The 17,418-nt window shown below is 44.0% G+C and overlaps 1 protein-coding gene across 1 annotated transcript; it reads right to left on the bottom strand.

Annotated features, from left to right (window-relative positions):
• Positions 1–4,667: 4,667 nt before the first annotated feature.
• Positions 4,668–15,590, bottom strand: LOC123428028 (abscisic acid-inducible protein kinase). The gene is made up of 9 exons (XM_045112179.1): positions 15,292–15,590; positions 7,320–7,394; positions 6,243–6,344; positions 6,102–6,155; positions 5,920–6,012; positions 5,737–5,829; positions 5,529–5,633; positions 5,323–5,421; positions 4,668–5,131 (listed from the first exon to the last, which is right to left on the bottom strand). The coding sequence occupies exons 1-9, from the start codon at positions 15,409–15,411 to the stop codon at positions 4,844–4,846; spliced, it is 1,029 nt and encodes a 342-aa protein (XP_044968114.1). The 5' UTR covers positions 15,412–15,590; the 3' UTR covers positions 4,668–4,843.
• Positions 15,591–17,418: the final 1,828 nt, after the last annotated feature.

Raw genomic sequence — 17,418 nt, 5'->3', positions numbered from 1 at the left:
CTTCTTCTGGCCATCTTCACAAGTTGGGTACAACAATTTGTTGTGGTCCTGTAACATCTGCTCGAACTGCAACCTCTCCTTTTCTGTGTCGCAACCTCGCCGTGCATCAGAAATGACCCGGCCAAGATCATCAGCGGGCTCATTTGGTTCTCGTTCTTCATCCTGATCTTCTTCTTCATTGTCTTCCATTGCGGTATCAGCATACTCAGGGAACATAGATCGGTAGTTTTCATCATCGTTCTCTTCTTCTTCATCGTCGTCTTCCATCATAACCCCTCTTTCTCCGTGCTTGGTCCAAACATTATAGCCCGACATAAAACCGGACCGAAGCAGGTGGCTCTGAATGACTCTTGAGGAAGTGTAATCCTTCTCATTCCGACATTCAACACATGGACAAAACATATAGCCACCACCATGCTTGTTTGCATCGGCTGCATCTCGAAAAGAATGCACGCCTTCTCTGTAAGTGGCTGTGCGTCGATCACCGTACATCCATGGATGGCTCATCTGCGTTATACGACGGTATATCAAATACAATCACGATCCTAAAAATTAGTACCGCACGGTCTAAACGAGGAAATATAGTTGCTAACCTTTTAGAATAAGTAGAAATAAAGAGGAAGAGGTTTAAGCGTGGCTCGGGCATCTCATATTGTAGTTGTGTTCGGTGGACTGAAGCGGCATCGCTCTAACACACATTTTAACAAACACCTCTAGTGCATCAAAAAAATGGAGAGCTAGCACACACCCACACTCTTCCATCCAAGAAAAATGCAAGGAAGAGGGGAGAGGGGGGTTGTGCTATATATAGGCAAAGGACTTTAGTCCCGGTTTGAGACACAAACCGGGACTAAAGGTGGCGCACATGCGGGCTGCACACCGCGTAGCCCTTTAGTCCCGGTTTGAGACACAAACCGGGACTAAAGGCTCCTTACGGGCCGGGACCAAAGCCTCGTGGGCGGCATTGCGATTTGGGGCGAGGTGGCCGGGCCTTTAGTCCCGACCCAGAGGGAGGCCAGGACTAAAGGGTCCAGACCAAAGGCCCGTTTTCCACTAGTGTGTTCTAGCACTCTGTATCTTTGTCGTTTTTTTTGTAAGCCGTTCGTTTGTAATTCTGACCAGTTGATAGCTTTGTTAATTCAAAGCCGGTCTAGGTTCGAACCTTATCTCCGGCTCGACCGTCGCTTTTTCTCTAAAAAATGGATGGTTGTTGACCAGCTCTGGTAATGCTTCAGTTAAATCTCTTTACCAAATGCATTTAGAGATTAAATCTTTTATCTGGTTAGTGATCAAGGGAAGGATCATTTCCAAAGACAATTTAAGTAAAATAAGTCGGACTGGCACCAACACTTGTGAGTTTTGTGACGCCCAAGAAAGCATTGATCATTTGCCTTTTACATGTTCAATCGCTCTATCTCCAAGCGCCACGCTCACCCGCATCACCCTCTCTCAGGCGACTCGGGCGGGACGAAATCGTACACGTCGTGGGCCCTCCCTCCCTCCGCCATCATCGAAGGACGTCGCCGACCTATAGATCGGGGGCGATGGTGGTGGCGGGGCCTCCCTCTCTCCTGCACCATGGGGATGGTGCAGAGCCTCACGGTGTGAGGAGTCGCGATCGATCCGGCCTTGGCGGTGCGGCGGGCGTCCCTGCCTTGACCGACAGCGACGAGAGCCGGCTTTTCCTAGGGCGACAATGGCTACGGGCGCGACGACACGGCATCGAGCAGCGGCATTGGCTGCGGTCGGCGACGGCTATCGAATCTGTTGTGACAGACCATCTGGCCATGGCCTTGGATCGGCGGCGGCACGGAGGGCCTGGTGGACAGGTCGGCGACATGCGTGGTCTGGCCTCCGGACAAATTTGATCTAGCAGGTGCGGCCTACTCGCTGCGCGGTGGCTCAGATCAATGACGAACCGTGCACACGATGCTTGATGAAGATCCGTCGAGCGGATCCGGGTGAAAACAGTTACAATATATGTGGATTGCACTAGCCCTTTACATCAGTTCAGACTTTTGGTTACGTTGGGTAGTACATCAAGCTTAACATGGTATCAAAGCCTAAGGTCTTCAATTCAAGTCCTCGTTTTCGAATTTTATTTAAAAAATTGCTAGTAGCCCCCTTTGTGTCCACGTAGAGGCCTCTTGGGTCATACATGAGTTTCGCACGTCATCGCTCTCTTCCGGTTGCACTTGTTGACTTGTCTTCCCCATCACACGTGAGAGGGGTGTTACAGTATATGTGGATTGCACTACCCTTTTTCATCAGTTCGGACTTTTAGTTGTGTTGTCTAGTGCATGAAGGTTAACATTCTTGACTTGTTGCCAAGACTAGCGATGGCGAAACTCTTTTGATGTTACCTTCTTGAAGGCATCGCCGTGGAGATGCTCCAAACCTCTATTCGCTACCTCCGGGGAAACACTAGATCAGTAGATCGGACGACGGAGGCACTCTGGTGTCGTTTCTCCCTTGAGGGCGTCATTCTTGGAGATGTACACGGGCTCGAGGTGCCAGTGGAAGACTTCTTTTGTTGAGCGATGCTTCATCTTACACATTTATGGCGGCGGATCTCGGCAGCGTGGCGCAGTGAAGACTCGGCGTCTGATGCACGGAGGTGGACGTTGATTGGTATCATGTTGGCGTCGATGGCAGAGAGGTCTCGCAAGTTCGGTGCGTTAGGTTCTACTCTAAAGATGGATTGGTGGAAGACGACAGCAACGACACATTTTTTTAAGAAAAGGAGGATGAACCCCCGACCTCTGCATCTGGGAGATGCATGCGGCCATTTTATTGATTATTCTCGAGGATTTTACAAAGTAGTACAACAATATGCCTGAATCCGCCATCTTGGCAACATCTGCCGCTACTGCTATTCATATGATGAAGGGGTGCAAGCTGGACCAAATACCCAGACCTCTCACCTAAGCCTAACATCTAAAGCCGGAGGCCCCGACCGAGCCACATACCGGGTCCGGGGCACAAACCGGTCCGACGCACTCACATGTGTCATCGCTGCCATCTTCCACTGCTCCATCTTCAGATCAGATTGAGGTACCAGCCTTGGCAGGTGCCTCCGCCATCAATGCCACCATAACGCCAAACGACGACCTCCACCTACGCAAGTCCATCTCCAAGCAACGGACGCAGATCCATGCTAGGATAGGGACGCACCACCACCGTCGTCCACCACCCACAAGCGCCACCCAGCCCCAAGGTTCCCAAAGCGGCGCCTTCAAGAAGGGAACGACAACGATACATGAGAGTGCGTCGGACCAGTTTGTACCTCAAACCCAGTATGTGGCTTGGTTGGGGCCTCCGCCTATAGATGTTAGGCTTTCGTGCGATGTCTATTTGGTATTAGGCTCGGACTATCGACACCACTTCGTTAAGTGGATAGGAGTAATGATAATTGTTGCTAGAATGATGGCTTCAGACTACCTGATGTACTATTTTGTAAAGTCTTTCTGAATAATCAACAAAATAACTGCATGCATCGTCCAGATGCATAGGTCAAGGGTAATCCTTTTTTTTTAAAATGTTCAATGGCCCATTTCCTTTGGAATGTTTTGGGAAGCAGTCCTGTTTGGAAGTGCTTTGGGTAATCCAAAAACCCCAATGTCCTTATTTGGTCTTTGTCAGAATTGAATAGCAGCCTACACTGGTAAGCATGATATGGTTGTTTAGGTTGCTCTTGTTTTTTTTTTTACTTTGGTCTCGTAAAATAAGAATTTTGCATTCGAAATAATCTACCTAGAGATCCTACTAATGTACTCCCTCCGTCCTAAATAAATATAGCTGTTTTAATATAAAATTTATACTAATTTAATACTAAATTTGCGTCACTTATTTTTATTCTCTACTCTCTACTGGATTCCTGGGCTGTTCTGTAGAAAGAAGGTGTGCTAAACCGGATGTGCCCTGCTGTTCGAGCTCATATGTGCTAGACACGCTTTAAGAAGGTGATGTGTGATGCTTACAGAAGTTCTCATGGCTGAGTGCCGACTGTGAGCAGAAATTGGATGATGCAGTTTCTTTTATTTTTGTCTCGTTCAACTGTTTGTCGTTTGGAGTTCTGTCTTTGTATATAGCAGGGTTGAGTTACTTTTTGTTGTTGCTTGGTAGGTTTAAGAAGAGTTTGTTGTGGCAGCTCTTAAAAGATTGTCTCTTCCTGTTCGTTATTCTCGTTCTGATAACACCCTGTCCTGACTTTCCAGGGGCCATCATCCTATAAGTATGGTTAGATTACTGGGATGTATCATGTATGATGTTTTTTTTGCTGTTTTGATGCGTCGATAGTTGCATCATGAGGTTGTAAAAAGTCCTATGGTTTAGATATGACTTCAATTTTTAACAAAAATCAGGTCATTAGACTATTAGATTCGATAGGAATGATGAACTATTCATATCAACATTATGACTTTTTTTCGGAAGCCCTTCCAAAAGAAAGCTCAAAGTGGACAAACGAGAAGTTGATCCCAAATGTGCACTAAGGACACTAGTGTTGATCTATGGGCCAATGCAAACTGGTGAATTTAGCGAGGACGTCGAGAACTAACCTGCGTGATGTGACAGAGGCGACACAAGAAGCGCGAGGACGGCACACGACGAACCCACCCACATCAAGGCGCGATGTTGAGCCACACGACACGGGTAACACCGTTGAGTATTCCTTAACTAGTGATTTCGATATTCGCATGTAAACTTGTCTCATACTGGTTTCTACACGGCAAGGCCGATCTGTGCAGCCCACAGAAAATATGTGATCCGGAAGAAAATCGAAGCACGACAAACAGGGATCCATCCACAGCTAAACCACCAAGAACTTCTAAACCCATCAGCATCACAACGGGCACACGAAGTCCCCGCTGTTCTCAATGTCAATGTCGTCGACGTCGAAATCAATGTCGTCTAGATCCATGCTCCCCAGGCAGGCAACCTGCCCAGCAAGCCCTAGGGCGTTATGACCCGGTTTCTGCGCCTCCTGGATGATCGCCATGGCTTCTTCCAGGCTCTGCGACGGCGTGTTCATGTCTGCCAACTGCATGCCCCTTTGGTACTCGTCTGTCATCTCAACGGGCAGGCGTTTGAGGAACCATGGATGGTTCTTGATCTCCGGGATGGTTATTCGCTGCAGGCAAATACAAGTGTGAGTACTACATGACCAGGAAGGGCTTGTTCGGTTGATGTGGATTTGAAGTGGATTGAAAGGGATTAAATCCCCTACGAGCCAAAATCCCTGCAAATCCCCTCCAATCCCCGCAGGGAAGGGATTAACCGAACTAGGCCGAACTGAAGTATGCCGTGACAAGAATATACAACCTGCTGAGGATTTCCAACGAAAATGCGGGACAGCAGATGTATGCAATCCATCGAGACTCGAACGTAGTCCGGAACGGAGTACTGTACGCTGAGTATCCTCTGTGGAAGACACCAACAATTAAGTTTTGTATTAACACAGTGACAGGCATCAGATAGAAATGATCCAAAAGTTCCATGGAAGATAAGGTGGGACAGTGTGTACTCACTGCGATCGTTTTGCGGAAGTTCCTCGGCTCATCAGGGTCCTCGAAAGGATATGCCCCGACGAGCATCACATAGAGCGTTACTCCACAAGACCAAACATCAGCGACCTAAAAGATTACAAGAGCTGGTATCTGAATGCTTAACATCAAATGTGGTATACTTGAACCATTAAAATCATGCCGTAGCAGAACAAACTCCGAAAACTCATACCTTTCCATCATATTCTCTTCTAGAGAGGACCTCCGGAGCGATGTATGCTGGTGTGCCAACAGTCGACTTCGGTTGAGAGTGCAAGACAGAAGACTGAAACGAAAGAGTCGAAACAAGGGTTGTGGTTCAGGCGATGAAAATGCAACATCCAGACTTCAGAGGTTGTTATCGGCACGGGAATACCTTGGAGTAACCGAAGTCACAAATCTTGAGTCGAGGAGCGACACTACCATCCAAGAGAGTATTCTCTAGTTTCAAATCTCTATGACATACTTGCTGCAGGCAAAAAAAAAAGATGACATATTATGTGATGAGTGTTTGACATAAGCTGCTATCTGCGAGTTGCTTGTCAGAGTACGACGTACCATCGAGTGACAATAGCTCACTCCAGAAATCAATTGTTGGAAGAAGAACCTTCCCTATTAAGAATTATGAGTAAATAATCGTTAATGTGATTATATGCGACTATCTAAGGAGTCCCAAAGGTTGTTGCAAATATTATCTACCTCATCCTCGCTGAATCTCCCTGCATTGCAAATCCTTTGAAATAGCTCACCGCCAGAGGCATATTCCATAACTATTGCCAAATGTGTGGGAGTTAGCACTACCTGAAAAACTATGTATGTTTAAGCATGAATCGAACATTAAAGCTTGGATAATCAGGCCAACAATTAAAGATGAACAGAGAGAAAACAGCTAGCGGCATTAACAAGCTCAGTTGATTCCAAACTCGCTACCCAATGTAAAGAGTTCGACCTCCTTTTCAAAGAAAATGATCCAGCGTAAGAGTCCATATTCTTCCTTTTCTAAAAAAAAGAGTCCATATTCTTGGATGGAAACAGGTAGAAAAAAATATCTGAAGTGACCTGATAAGGGGTCTGCATATGAGATGATATTTCTTCCCATGCAAGAATATCATCTCTATGAAAATCAAGTTACTTGTTTCATTAAAAATAAAGTTCACTCCAACAAAGAGGAAATGTTCATGCCCTCTAAAAACACATGTATGTCAATCTTTGTACTAATTAATTACCCACTAAATCATCAATGGCCTAGTTAAATTAAAACTCTAAACAATCGTGTAGATGAAAATAATCTAAAGTATGGGGATGCAAATCTAAGTTACAACTTAACTTGCCTGAGTAGTGCCCAACAATGCCAGGAGGGAGAAATTTTAAGCTGATGAGCATTTAACAATTCAAAACAAGCTGCCTAATAGTAGTGAAGTGGTTAGCCAAAAATTTTGACGTAAAATAACATACACCAAAGTAGTAAAGACTCCTAGCCTCAAAAATTGGAACAAAAATTTCACTTGCATATTCTATTTGCCGCTACAGATAACCTTAACTTCCATATATTAGTATGTTTTCAAACGTTTTTACCGAAACAGAGCATGTTTCCATATGTGAGTCAAGTCTCTGAAATCAATAACTGCGATAAAAAACTTGAGATTGTAAAAGTAACAACAAATATATAATTTTGTAAAGCCACAGTTTTTTTGTTAATGAAGCATCAGTACATTCCATGAGGTAAGAACTAAAGCATTACACTCATAATCACTGTCCTAGAAGCCAAGAAATTACCTCCTTGAATCGAATAATATTTGGATGCTTGAGTGACCGATGGTTCATAATCTCCCTTTGAACATGTTCATCAATCTATGTAGCAAAAGCAAATGTTCAGAGTTAACTGATGAATCATATAGTAAACGTTCAAACACAAGAAGCAGCCACAGGCAAAGAGTAAAACTCCATACATTTTCTGGTTAAAATAATGTCCCACGCCTCTCAAAGAAGAAGAAGAAAAAGGAATGGACAGGGTAGGCATGGCGTACTACAACAGTAGCATCATTAATACAGCTAATACAGAGGCTGAACTGAACTCACAGAGACCAGCGGAGAAAACAAAATGAATATATATAGTCTAAAGTCAGAATGTTGAAAAAAGTAATTAAAAAACCTTAAAATAAAATAAACTTTATAGTTTATAGTATCTACAACAATAACCAATGCCTCATGCAAGTAACCTCGGCACAATTAAAAGACCGATATGAGATTTGGTGCCCATTTGTTTGCTACTTAAGCACGACACATCCTTCCGGGCGTTTGGATCGGTCCACCACGCGCTCCGAGCCGTTGGATGACGTCCAGAACTGCGGAATCACTTACTCAAAGCCGTTGGATGTCATCCTGGAGTACTTAGGTGAATTATTTATTAGTTCTTCAATAACTGTGGTAAAAGTTTGTTATTACATCTCAATGTATGATGCTTTCAACTGCTACACCCAAAAGGAGAAACGTGTAAATGCTTTTGAAACCAAAGCCAGACCAAACAAAGGCTATCAATAGTAAATCATACTCCCTCCGTTCCTAAATATAAGTCTTTTTTTGAGATTCCACTATGGACTACATACAGATGTATATAACCATACTTTAGAATGTAGATTAACTCATTTTGCTTCGTATGTAGTCTATAGTGAAATCTCTAAAAGGACTTGTATTTAGGAACGGAGAGAGTACATTATATTGGAAATTACGGGGCACCGCGGATGGATTCGGTGTGTGTCATTGATTCTTTCCAATTATTTTTATTGGAGGGAAGCATTGGAAGCAACGGCAAGGTGGCATGCACTAGATACTTCCTCGACATACCACGACAGACGTTGTCGATTTATAAAATATACTCCCTCCATCCCAAAATTCTTGTCTTAGGTTTGTCTAGAAATAATTGTATCTAAATACTAAAACGTGACTAGATATATGTTGGAATTATGCCCTAGAGGCAATAATAAATGTATAGTTATTATTATAATTCCTGTATCAAGATAATAGTTTATTATCCATGCTATAATTGTATTGAATGAAGACTCATTTACATGTGTGGATACATAGACAAAACACCGTCTCTAGCATGCCTCTAGTTGGCTAGCCAGTTGATCGATGATAGTCAGTGTCTTCTGATTATGAACAAAGTGTTGTTGCTTGATAACTGGATCACGTCATTAGGAGAATCACGTGATGGACTAGACCCAAACTGATAGACGTAGCATGTTGATCGTGTCATTTTGTTGCTACTGTTTTCTGCGTGTCAAGTATTTATTCCTATGACCATGAGATCATATAACTCACTGACACCGGAGGAATGCTTTGTGTGTATCAAACGTCGCAACGTAACTGGGTGACTATAAAGATGCTCTACATGTATCTCCGAAGGTGTTAGTTGAGTTAGTATGGATCAAGACTGGGATTTGTCACTCCGTGTGACGGAGAGGTATCTCGGGGCCCACTCGGTAATACAACATCACACACAAGCCTTGCAAGCAATGTAACTTAGTGTAAGTTGCGGGATCTTGTATCACGGAACGAGTAAAGAGACTTGCCGGTAAACGAGATTGAAATAGGTATGCGGATACTGACGATCGAATCTCGGGCAAGTAACATACCGAAGGACAAAGGGAATGACATACGGGATTATACGAATCCTTGGCACTGAGGTTCAAACGATAAAGATCTTCGTAGAATATGTAGGACCCAATATGGGCATCCAGGTCCCGCTATTGGATATTGACCGAGGAGTCTCTCGGGTCATGTCTACATAGTTCTCGAACCCGCAGGGTCTGCACACTTAAGGTTCGACGTTGTTTTATGCGTATTTGAGTTATATGGTTGGTTACCGAATGTTGTTCGGAGTCCCGGATGAGATCACGGACGTCACGAGGGTTTCCGGAATGGTCCGGAAACGAAGATTGATATATAGGATGACCTCATTTGATTACCGGAAGGTTTTCGGAGTTACCGGGAATGTACTGGGAATGACGAATGGGTTCCGGGGGTTCACCGGAGGGGGGCAACCCACTCCGGGGAAGCCCATAGGTATTTGTGGGGGTCACACCAGCCCTTAGTGGGCTGGTGGGACAGCCCACCAAGTCCTATGCGCCAAGGAACAAAAATCAAAGGGAGAAAGAAAAAAAAAAGGGGAAGTGGGAAGGGGGAAGGACTCCCTCCCACCAAACCAAGTAGGACTCGGTTTGGGGGGGGAGAGTCCTCCCCCCTGGCTCGGCCGACCCCCTTGGAGTCCCTTGGACTCCAAGGCAAGGTCCCCCTCCCTCCTCCTATATATATGGGGCTTTTAGGGCAGATTTGAGACGACTTTCTCACGGCTGCCCGACCACATACCTCCATAGTTTTCCCTCTAGATCGTGTTTCTGCGGAGCTCGGGCGGAGCCCTGCTGAGACAAGATCACCACCAACCTCCGGAGCGCCGTCACGCTGCCGGAGAACTCTTCTACCTCTCCGTCTCTCTTGCTGGATCAAGAAGGCCGAGATCATCGTCGAGCTGTACGTGTGCTGAACGCGGAGGTGCCGTCCGTTCGGTGCTAGATCGTGGGACTGATCGCGGGATTGTTCGCGGTGCGGATCGAGGGACGTGAGGACGTTCCACTACATCAACCGCGATCTCACATCGCTTCTGCTGTACGATCTACAAGGGTACGTAGATCACTCATCCCCTCTCGTAGATGGACATCACCATGATAGGTCTTCGTGCGCGTAGGAAAATTTTTGTTTCCCATGCGACGTTCCCCAACAATATATTCATATTAGGTGATGACAGCACGCAATATTTTCATTTGATTGCGAATGGAAAACACAGAAAGAAAAAATATTCCAACTCGAGCAAGATGAAGGTACAATTGTAGGGCACGAAAACCTAAAACTGTATATCAGGGAATATTATAAGCAACTGTTTGGAGCTCTTGATGACAATTATGTGTCCATGGATGAGCAGATGGTGGATGATATTCCTCAACTCGGGACTAACGAGAATGAGATATTAACCGCACATTCATGGTGAAACAGGTGTTTGAGGCTATATCATAAATGAAGAACAACAAAGCACCTGGACCAGATGGGTTCCCGACTAAGTTCTATAAGAGGGGTTGGCACATTATTAAGGGTGACTTACTTCCGATGTTCCAGGATTTGTTTAATGGACAATTGCAGCTTTTCCACCTAAACTTTGGGACAATCACGTTGTTGCCAAAGAAGGAGGGGGCGGTGCGCATTGAACAATTCAGGCACCTATTTGCCTGCTTAATGTGAGCTTCAAAATATTTACAAAAATCGGGATAAATAGATTAACGCAGATTGCGCATGTTGTGGTACAGCCGAGTCAGACGGCTTTCATGCCGTGTAGAAACATACTAGAGGGTGTGGTTGTCCTGCATGAAACCCTGCATGAAATCCACTCGAAGAAACTAGACGGGGTTATCTTCAAGGTGGATTTTGAGAAAGCTTATGACAAGGTTAAATGACCTTTCTTACAACATGCCTTACGTATGAAGAGATTTTACGAGGTATGGAGGAAGCACGTCCAATCCTTTGTACAAAAAGGTAGCGTTGGAATTAAAGTTAATGATGATATTGGACACTACTTTCAAACGCTAAAAGGGCTCCGGCAGGGAGACCCAATGTCCCCCATCCTATTTAATATAGTTGCGGATATGCTGACAGTGTTGATAGGAAGGGCTAAGGAGAAAGGCCAGGTAGGTGGACTAATACCACATCTAGTGGATGGTGGTGTGTCTATTCTACAATACACCGATGATACTATCTTGTTTATAGAACATGATATGGCAAAGGCAAGAAATATGAAACTTATTCTTTGTATTTTCGAACAGTTGCCAGGATTGAAAATTAATTTTCACAAGAATGAATTGTTCTACTTCGGGAGAGCCAAAGACGAACAAGAGAGGTATAAAAAAATGTTCGGCTGTGAATTGGGAAGCCTACCGTTCAGTTATCTAGGTATACCAATTCACCACCATAAGCTTTCAAACAAAGAGTGGAAGTGTATTAAAGATCGGTTCGAGAAAAAGCTAAGCTCATGGAAGGGAAAGCTTTTGTCTTACGGAGGACGGCTAATATTGATTAACTCGGTGCTCACGAGTATGCCAATGTTCCTTCTGTCCTTCTTTGAGATACCGGTAGGGGTACGCAAAAGGATGGCCTTTTATCGATTCCGCTTCTTTTGGCAGAGTGATGAAGTTGAGAGGAAATACAGGCTTTCGAAGTGGGATATTATTTGCAGACCAAAGGAACAGGGAGGACTGGGGGTTGAGAATTTAGAGGTAAAGAACATGTGTCTGCTCGGTAAATGGTTGTTCAGGTTATCTGTAGAGAAGAAGGGTCTGTGGGTACAAATTTTGCGTAATAAGTACCTACAGTCTAAAACCTTGGCCCAGGTCACAGTCAGACCCAATGATTCACCATCCTGGAAAGGCTTGGTGAATATGAGATCGGCCTTTTTCCATAGAGCTAAATTTATCATTGAAAGTGGAGAGTCTACGAGATTCTGGGAGGATACTTGATTGGGGAAGACGCCTCTAGCCATTCAATATCCTGCTCTTTATAATATTGTCCAACGTAAGGAAGCGTACATTGCCACAATATTACAGTCTACTCCTCTAAATATTCAATTCCGTAGAGCTTTAGTAGGTCATCGGTGGGAGGCTTGGTTACATTTAGTCAGAAGACTCATGGATGTTCGATTATCTGCCGAGTCCGACAGGCTTCATTGGAAGCTAATAACTAATGACATCTTCACAGTCAAATCAATGTATTTGAACTTGATTGAAACAACACCGGTCTCCAAGTCCATTCATATCTGGAAAGTCAAAGTTCCCCTACGAATCAAAGTCTTCATGTGGTTTGTTCACAAAAAGGTGATTCTTACTAGGGATAATCTGGCAAAATGAAATTGGCCGGGAAGTATGCGTTGTAGCTTTTGCGACTAGGATGAATCTATCAAACACCTTTTTCTCCATTGTCCGCTTGCAAAAAATTTATGACAGACAGTTCGTATATCTTTTAATATCGGTCCTCCGGATAGTATTGAGACGTTGTTTGGGACGTGGCTGAATGGAGTGGATATACATATTGCTAAACATGTTGGTATAGGAGTATGTGCATTGCTTTGGGCTATATGAAACTGCAGGAATAACATGACTTTTAACAGGCAAACAACTATAAAAATTTTACAGGTACTATACAGCGCATCGGCGTCGATCCGTACACGGTCGTTACTCACTCCCGCGGCAACCAGGGAGCCTTTGGTTACTGAGTGTGTCCGGTGAGAGATGATAGCTCGAGATATTTACAACCGATTTGGATGGCGGTTCAGTAATAGGATAGATGGATAGGCATCTACATCTATTTCCGTCGGCTGTGGCATCCTTTATTTGTCTTTTGTTTTTTCCTTTGAACATTCAGAGATTGTTTGAAACCATATTTGTTTGCTTTATCTAATATAGTGGCTACATGCATCTTAAAGCATGGTTAATAGTATAGCCAACTGCTGGCTATAAGCGATCTTATAGCTAGCTTATACAATAGTTAGCTATAAAAGTGTATTAATTTTATCATACATGGCCACCTTTCATTCTCACAAAGCACCTAGGAGCACGTGCTAGAGCTAGCTCTTCACGAAGAGCCCGCTTCCCTTCTCTCTTATCCAACTCAGCAAAAATATAATATTGTAATCCTTACAGCCTGCTGACTGTACCTTATTATACTTGCTCTTATTGATGCAGAGGCCAGAGGATATCCTCCTTTTCTAAAAAAAGATACATTCATATCTAGAGAGAGAAATGCAAGACAAGAATTTTGTGATGGAGGGAGTATGATTTCTTTGTAGTGATAGAGTCTAAGTGAACTCCATGCAATGCCTTCAACAAGATCGAGGACGCGACGTCCGCGTGAACGAGTCCATTGTCAACTTCAACTAATGAAGGTCTGAACCTAGAGTCTTCTCCCCTAAAACTCAGCCTCTACACTCAAAACTCAAAGAGCATCGCCCGATGCTGCCACCAGCCCCCGACCATCATCGCAGCACGGCGCAAAGGCGCAATCCTGGCGAGCCTACCCACACGATTAGAACCCCATGCCGGCGACCAGGAAAAACGGCACGTTCAGGCCCGACCCTGAGGGGGGCGGGAGGGGCGGCTGCCCCGGGCCCCTGAACGCTAGGGGCCCCCCAGCCTGCATGTTGATCCGCTGAAATCGTCCCTTGCTTTTCCAAACAAAAAAAGGATCGCTCCTTCCAACTGTGGCGCTTAATCTTTGGGATTGTGTGCGATTTCTTATCTAACGGCGGCATGGTCTACGGTGGCGTTAGAAATCCAGAGGCTGGGCAAATCGGCAGCCTGTATAGGGTTTTACGACAACCATCTAACAGGTGCGCCATGCTTATCTGACTAATTGACTGATTGGGAGTTCTGCGGGGTCGGCAACTAGGTAGCAACATGGGGTTCTGCTGTGCCTTCTTTTCCACTGATTCTGCGTATGATTGGGGTCATTACCTTGTTAATTCTAGCTAGGCGGATTTATGTTGAAATGTTGCCGAAAATCGATGGTTAATCCTCTGCCTGTATTATATCATCTTTCCACATTAACTCTGATTTCGTCAGATTGGTCCAAGTCTGACTGTCTGGTTATGCCTGTAGAAATACTACAGACTTGTAGAACCAAGGGAAAACGATTTCGTCAAAAGATGACTTATTGTCTGCTATCTGTCTAACTTAAATATAAAAATGGAAAATCCATAAGATAGCATACCACTGTTCGTCTTTACATCAATTTCAATCACCAGCTAACATCATATACATATTACTCCTATGTGTGAGGCCACATACGTAATTCAGCTGTATTGATGTCATTTTGTAGCATTGTGGACTCGTAACCTCACTTATTATTTTGAAATTCTACATCAACAAATTCATGAAGGCTTATGCTCTCACTGATTTTTTATTCATCAACTGAATCACACCATTTTTCCAGATAGATTGCACCTTTTTGTCATTCGACATCCATGATAAAAACACTCCAAAATGATATGTATCATTTGTTTTTTGGAAAATCAATATATATCAAGTTTGGTCAATAGAAATCTCCCTTTATTGATACTAATACTCTTTATATTAAGGGTCCCGTCTTTAAGTTCGCCCCGGACCCTGAAATCTCAGAACCGGCCCTGGGCACGTTCAGTCAAGCAGGATATGAGTGACCGGTCGCATGAATTGCAAATTAACCGACGAAAGGATTCGTGGTGTTTGTGAAGCGTAAGTGAGTGACTAGTTTTGTGAAGCACTTGTGACAGACCAAACGAAAAGAGGAAAACAATCATCTATGTTATTTAGGATCTCCAAAGGGAAACGCTAAAAACAGAGTGCCGCACTTGCGCACAGTCCACTCAGCTAAGCGCGAAACAAAGCCTGGATCACGTCATTTCTGGAGATTCCGAGCGCACACAGACAGAGATGGCGGGATTATCTCGATCCGTCCAGCAGAAGAAGCTGCTCCGTTACCGCGTAAAACAGAGTAGAGTAAAGCAGAGAGAATCCATGGACACTGGCGCGCCAAAGCATTCGATCCTCCGTTCCAACTTAACCAATCATCACGGGGCCATATCACTAAAACAGGCCAATCGAGCCTAGCAGGAGAACTATTTGCGCCAGCCTCCGATCGTTTGCGTAGGAGAGGCTGCTTGCCGGGAGTTTACCTTGTGGCCTCGCTCGATGAACTTGACGGCGAAGTGCTCCCTGGTCCTGACGTCCCGCACCAGCTTCGCCACCCCGAAGTTCCCTGACCCGATGTCCCTCACCACCTCGTACCGATCCATCCTTCCCCTCTCCCTCCTCCTGGTCGCTCCAGCTCTCTCTCTCTCTCTCTCTCTCTCTCTCAAAAGAAGCAGGCAGCAGGAGGGTGTAGTAGGGAGCAGGACGGTGTTACTGGGTTCCGGAACCCGCTGGGGATACTCGAGGTGGGGGGGATGAGGGATGAGGATGGGGGCGAACTCGAGAGCCGAGCCTTGAGGTGAGGAGAGGAGACGTCGGCCATGTGTCGCCGCGGGTGCCGTCTGGAAGCTGGAAAAGGGAAAACCCAATTCGAACACCTTTCGTCGCACGGAGCTCCAGGCGCGACGTGTGTTACTAGTCGACGTCGCGGTCCAACATACAAAAAGTCTAACATCAAATCCTGTCATCACGGATGCACGATAAAAGATCCTAACCGTGCCGCCTCGTGGAGATTTTTGACAGAGATCAATGCAAGACATGCTTTTCCTAGTCACTTAGCGAGATGGAGAGAAGAAATACGTGAAATTATAATCTAGTCCGTTTGTTAGCAAGTCATTTAAGCAGTGGCAATCGCACTATTTATTCATGAACCATCTGCATAGTCAAATCTTAAGGATATGTATGATGGTATTATCTTAAAGTGCCACACAGGATAAATATTAAGGTGGAGAAAAAATAAATCATAAAAAAGACTTAACTTTCTTGTTTTATTTTATTTAAAAGGTGAACTTAACATAATATGTCTCATCATATTTTTAGTAATAGTTGGTTATTGGAAATAAGGATAAAAATAATTCATTATCAACATGATTTTATTGTCATATTTAAATTACATACAAAGCTTAAGGTAAAATTATCTTGTTAACCACTGTATATGCCCTAGCGACGCTCACCAAATAGGGTACCAACGGTACAGGGCACTCGCTACCTTCCTTGCTAGTTCCTGAGGCTGCCGGCCATGTAAAACCTCTTTCACTATCTTTGAGGACCTTCTAAAAGGCACGCTCCGGTTTTCTGGACTGGGTTTTCTCTAGTTTTATTTTTACCGGCTTTCTTTTGGTTTTGTTATTTTTATCTTTATCTTTTTTTCAGTTTCATTCATTAAAGTTGGGGTCATTCTTTTAAATTCTTGAATTTTTCTAAATTTATGAAATTTCTTAAATTCTCAAAAGTTTTTCTCAAATTTTCATGAAGTTTTTTTTTCCAAATATTCAAGCACTTTTTCAAGTTTCTGAACATTTTCCCCATATTTAAGTACGTTTTTTTAAATCACAAACTTTGTTTAAATTTGAGATTTTTTATCCCTGAATTATTTTTCAAACTGGTGAATTTTTTTTTTCAAATTTCTGAACTTTTTTCAAATTCATGAATATTTTTCAATTTCATAAACAATTTATGAAATTTGTGAAGATTTAAAAAAAATTGTGAAGATTTTCTAATTCTTCAAGTTCTTTTTTATTTGTGAACATTTTAAGAATATTTTTTAAAATTTATGAACATCTTTTCAAATTCATGACTTTTTATAATTCTTGTTTTTTTAGAAAACCGGGTGACTGTTTTTTCTAGGACCAACACCTTACTATGAGGGAAAACTTTATATTTGAAGGACTAACTATAGCACATGTCCGATAGACGCGCTAGTGCTATTTTACAGTAGATAGTGTCAGGTAGATGCGTTACTGATACAACTTTAGCAGCAACGCGTGGGCAATAAACGCTGCTACTGCTAAGATGGCCTCAACGTATCCACCATGTTACGTGTTGTAGCAGCGCGCCTTAGTAAGATCCGCTACTGCTATATAGCGCAGGTTGGTGACCCGCACTACTGTAATTATATCCTTATCCTCTTCCCTGCCCGCATAGCTCGCTCTCCCCTCCACACTCTTTCTGTCTCTCTTCCTCACCGCGTCGTCCCACGTGTCGTTGTCGTCGTTGCCTCACTGTTGTCCTCTCTCCTCCATTGTCGTAAGCCACCTCCCCCTCGCCCTCCTCTCTCCTTCATCCTCACCCCCTCCCCCCTCCATCCTCACCCTCCTCCCTCCCTCGGCTGC

Source organism: Hordeum vulgare, chromosome 2H (genome assembly GCF_904849725.1).
Source record: "Hordeum vulgare subsp. vulgare chromosome 2H, MorexV3_pseudomolecules_assembly, whole genome shotgun sequence".
NCBI lineage: Eukaryota > Viridiplantae > Streptophyta > Magnoliopsida > Poales > Poaceae > Hordeum > Hordeum vulgare.
This window is presented reverse-complemented; position numbering and strand designations above follow the sequence as displayed.